This window comes from Lactuca virosa, chromosome 8, assembly GCF_052849685.1.
Source record: "Lactuca virosa cultivar CGN04683 chromosome 8, Lactuca_virosa_CGN04683_v6, whole genome shotgun sequence".
In the NCBI taxonomy this organism is placed as follows: domain Eukaryota; kingdom Viridiplantae; phylum Streptophyta; class Magnoliopsida; order Asterales; family Asteraceae; genus Lactuca; species Lactuca virosa.
Window position 1 is genome coordinate 286,732,351 of NC_136433.1, and position 5,007 is coordinate 286,737,357.

Here is a 5,007-nt window from a genome sequence, read left to right on the forward strand (position 1 = left end):
ACACAATATATTTCGTTGGTAATCCGTTACAACTTACCGACACTTTACCAACGGAAAATCAACAATTTTTCATTCCGTCGGAAATTTGTTGGTAAAATTGGATTTTCTTTTTTATTTTTTAAATAATAGGGGCAACTTGGTAAATAGACGAATGTTAACGGGTGAGTTTCGCTGAACAAATATGAATTAAAAAAACGCGTCTAGCGATTGTGCCCTACTCCCACTTCCCCTCTTCTCTTTGTACTTCACACGATACCTCTTGCTTCTCCCGCTGCATCTCCGATCTGCAACCAGTCGGCCAATGCCTCCGCCGTCACCGCTGGCAGCAAATCTCTCAAGCTCCTCCAAAGTCGTCAATGCAGCATACCTTCTCCCTCCCACAGTCGGTCCGACCTGGAACCCACCGCCCCAAGTAAAATCGCTCCCCTTTCTCTCTCTGTGAACGGCGACCAGTATCACCTCGCTCTCTTGCCGCCGCCACCACTTTCGAAGTCGCTGCTGTGCTGGTGGACCTTACCATTGGATCCGATTTCAGTTTAGGTAAAAAAAACTCTTAACTTATTTTTTCTATTACATCGATTGAGTTTTAGGTTTATATTTGAAACTTTCTCGATGCCGATCGTTAAAGGTTTCTAACGAATTCAGTGAAATATTGTTTCTTTCAGACGAGGTTTCTTCTTATTTTTATTGTAAATATATCCTGTTTTTCTTGATCTAGCACGATCGCTTCCTGTGTTTCATGAACCTATTCGTTGACTGCAACCTGAATATACATTCACACACCTTTCCATTTGCTTAGCGACTTAATGTAATACTTGTATGTTTAGATTTGTGTTCATCAATTGTATTTGAATATCCATAAACTTTATATTTATAGGATTTGGTTTCTTTTTTCAAGTTTAATACAAATTAAAATAGCATTTTGTTTGCTAAAATCACTATTTGTTACTTAGTAGGCACACAAGTTTAGGCTTGGAATATATAAGGTTCAATTGTAGTTTGGTACAAGGCACACAACTTGAAAATGCTTTTACATGTTTGCAATGCTATAAGTTTGGTTACCTGCGTCTCATGTTCATCATTGTTTGTCACACAACCTATAGGAGAAGCTCTTATAGCTGAATGCCATTAGGACTCTTGGTTTACCTCTTGAGACTTGAGAGTAGGCCAATGTCTTTATAAATGTCTCTTCTATAAAAGCTTCCTGATTTACATCTTTGAGAGCCATTAACCTGAGGTGCTAAATAGTCATTGGTTTTTCTTTGCATTCTGCTTAAAACAAACTGTGATCATTGAATAATGCGGACACATGGTAGTTGTCAATGAGATATCCAACTTGGTGCCTGCCTCAAATGTTCAACAGTATGGATGGTCTTCTGCTGCTCCCTTTACTTCTAAGAGAAAAAGGATAACTATTGAAGATCGGAGGGCGTTGTTGGAATCCTTTGTCAACAAGTACGTGTCTTTTCATTTGCTATTATTTTTTTTGTTGTTAGGCCAGTTACTAAGGGTCTCTACTTTTAATTTTTAGGCAATACTGAATGTCTAGTGGGTAATAATGAAAAACCTTGTTGAACAATGTCGAAATTTGTATATGGACGATTAACACCTCTGTTTCACATAATTCTATGAAAGACTTTTGACCTTATAAAGTTCAATGTTTTTCCCAAAAATTTGGATGACACAAGTGATCAAAAAACCTATCATGATAAAATAAACAGAAGTTGCAAGTTTAACACTTTCCTTGTAGACTATCAACTCCTGTGGTTAGATTCATGACTATTGATATATGCAATCCTTGTGGAAATAGAAGATGCAAGTTTTTTTTCATCCAAAGTATACTCAAAATATTCAATAAAACTACCCCAATTGATCATACTTTGGACATGAATTAAGTTTCCAACTCTGTTTCTTGATGGGTTCTTCTTGCATGTTCCCATTTTCATCTCCTCTGTTTTCTTTAAGTATGGAAAATTATACACAGAGAGTCATGGATTTATCTTTTCTTTTCCTTCAATTTCAATCTTATTTCTATTTCTTCATTGGTTTTACCTGCTATCAATAACTCCACATAAAAAGTCTTCTTTTCTTTATTTCCCGCAAAACTCATCATCATTATCATCATACTCTGTTTTTGTATGCAGTCTAACCTCGTTTATTATCATTCTTGACCTTAACTTTCATCGTCTTGTATTGAATTTCAGAAAGTAGTAATGAAGGTTGAAGTACACGGTGATAAACAGAAAAGGAAGACTTTAAGTTAATACTTAATACTTTGTTTGCTTTGTTTTCATTTCAGTCAAACAAGATTGACTAAACTTTCTGAAAACTTTTTACAGGGATCGAGTCGTTAGCTATGGACATGAAAGAAAAGAAATTGTGTCATTGACAAATACAGATGACTTTTTAATGATGTTAATATCCTAGATCTCGAGAAAATGATTAATGATTTGGAATGTTGCTGAGACTACGTAAGTATATTATTATTATTATTATTATTATTATTATTATTATTATTATACTTTCATTTCTTTCTATTTCAATATTCTACTTTCAATTAATTTTCTTATATTATCAAATTCAAAGGCATTGTCCTTTGAAAATTCTACTCAATTGTAGCTTTGTTTTTAAATGAACAAATCAATTAAAGTATGTTACTATTTCTTGCATCGATCCTTTTCTTTATCAACTATATTTTTATTTTTTTACAATTTATTGGTTGTAGGTGTCTTCAGTTACTGAGCATGTTAGTGCACAAGACACAGGAGCAAAAGCAGCAGACTTTGATGATGATGATGGTGGAGGTTTGGTGAGTCCATATAATTCTAATTTTTTTAATTAATTTATTTAAAACAATTATGCTTTTAGTTCATTATTATTACCATTATTATTTTTATAAAGGCACTAAATGTTCAATGAAGAGCTATCCTAATGGCAAAACTTGATCGCAGTGGTATTACCACAGGGTACGTTTAGGGTCTTCAATCCGCGTTTTTTAAGTGGGGCAGGGGTATTTTCGTCTTTTGACATTTTTGGATGGTTCTTTGCAGTATTCCTAGGGCTCTTGGAGCACCTATAGTTAATGGATCTGGTCCAACTCAAGTCATGAATGTGGCAGCAGCTACAATTCCTGTTTTGCCCCCACAATTTGTTTCAGAGCCAATTGGAAACCCTAACGAGTGTTTGCTGCTAAAAAATATGTTTGACCCTGCTGCTGAGGTATCTTCTTTTCTTTCTCAAAAATAAATTTTCACACAAAATATACAAGTTTATTATATTATTTCTTGGTTTGGAAGAAATTTATTTATTTAATTATTTTTTGCAGAGTGACCCGGAATTTGATTTGGACATCAAAGAGGATGTGGGAGAAGAGTGCTCCGACTATGCAAGGGTGAAGCATATTTATGTTGACAAGTATAACATTCTTTTTATTTATTTATTTATCTCTTTCATTGTATATAACTATAAGTTGTCAAAAATATGCATCATTATTCATTATTTCATTTTCATATTATTACCTAATGAAAAAAGTATATAATTTAATAACAAATCAATTTATTATGTGAACAAAACAAACCATCTAAAGATATCTAAACAAGTTTGCCATGCAAAGAAGAAATGACCAGGGGCAAAATTGTCATTCTCTTAATAGGGAAAGTGCTGGCAGCCTCACGAACTCAACAGGCAATGCATAAAAGATGGTTTGCCCGCAGATTGATTTCAGCCATTTTCTTGGTATTATTATTATTATTATTATTATTATTATTATTATTATTCTTTAACTTTAACAAAATTGTATTATTGTAGGGGCTAATTATTAGATCCTCAGGGGCAGGACATACATTTATTAAAGGTATTTCATCTTTTAACAAGGTAACATTTTATTTATACCCAAACTACCCTCCGATTAAGTTTTCTAAATTAGTGGTTTTGTAGAAACCTGTTATTCTTGCTCTTTCCAACCCAAGATCACAATCTGAATGTACTGTTGAACAAGCTTATAACTGGAGTGAGGTTTGACTTTTATACTACCAAATTTGACCCAAAGTTTACACCCTTAATAATCATATAACTCTTGTTTTGTTTATTTTTATTTGCAAATGGGAGTCTTTTTTCCCTGTTGAATATAATGGAAAAGTTTATGTATCCGGACAGGGCTTTGATATTTTTCCAGAAGCGGATCCAGTTGAGGAGAATGGTCCCATTCCCATTTTCTTGGCATGTGATTCATCTTAAATCTTCTTTTGCAGGTATGTAATGTTATTTTCCAACATGACTGATTCTTTATTATCCTTATTTCTAATATTTTTACTTTGTTGCTTCTTTTTCTTTGTGTAATTATCCATAAAATTGTTTCATTATATTCATGGTCACATTATATTCATGGTATGATTGACGATTCTTTTTTGTATAGGCTAGGATACAGGTACAAGTTAGCTACAATTAGTTTCTTGGTTTATTTAGTGTTTTTTTTTGGAAATTTTCATGTTAATTAAACATATGGTCATTTGTGGATTATCCGTCATTTAATTCAGTGAATTTGTTTGTGGATAACTTGCAATATGCATATATGTGTATGATTAATGTGGTGTGTATATTAGGATTTCATATTTTGCAAAAGTTTGCATACATGTTATCATTGTATATGAATCGCCAAATTTTGATTAGGTTTTTCTAAATTTGTTTGTTTTATTATGTTTTTTTGTTTATTTAATATAGTAAAAAGTGCGAAATTTCATATAATTTTTTTTTAAAAATAAAATCACTATTAGCGACGGTTTAGTGACGGAAATCCGTCAGTAAAAATGTTGTATAATCCGTCGGTAATCTGTTACTTAGCTATTCCGTCGGTAATCCGTTGCAAAACTATTTCCGTCGGTGATCGGTTACTAATTACTGACAGGAAATTCCGTCGCTAAAAATTTGTTGTAGTTGTCGGAAATCTGTTACAAAAAATTAGCGACAAGAGTATACCGACGGATTTTGGTCTTTTGCAGTTCCGTCGGT

General features: G+C 33.1%; 1 protein-coding gene across 12 annotated transcripts; it reads left to right on the forward strand.

Annotated features, from left to right (window-relative positions):
• The first annotated feature begins 208 nt into the window (after positions 1-208).
• LOC145128276 (uncharacterized) lies at positions 209-4,595 on the forward strand. 12 transcript variants are annotated; one of them, XR_013716782.1, is made up of 12 exons: positions 209-540; positions 1,317-1,455; positions 2,205-2,259; positions 2,340-2,471; positions 2,726-2,809; positions 2,902-2,966; positions 3,051-3,219; positions 3,326-3,414; positions 3,653-3,735; positions 3,808-3,853; positions 3,926-4,014; positions 4,156-4,595. XR_013716782.1 is itself a non-coding variant. In XM_079063083.1 (10 exons), the coding sequence occupies exons 6-9, from the start codon at positions 2,932-2,934 to the stop codon at positions 3,693-3,695; spliced, it is 336 nt and encodes a 111-aa protein (XP_078919209.1). In that variant the 5' UTR covers positions 209-540; positions 1,317-1,455; positions 2,205-2,259; positions 2,340-2,471; positions 2,726-2,809; positions 2,902-2,931; the 3' UTR covers positions 3,696-3,735; positions 3,808-4,594. The 12 variants fall into 12 exon arrangements, 2 of the variants coding, with proteins under 2 accessions (XP_078919209.1, XP_078919210.1); XR_013716781.1 differs by having other exon boundaries at positions 3,937-4,014; XR_013716778.1 differs by having other exon boundaries at positions 3,808-4,014; positions 4,156-4,250; positions 4,415-4,593.
• Positions 4,596-5,007: the final 412 nt, after the last annotated feature.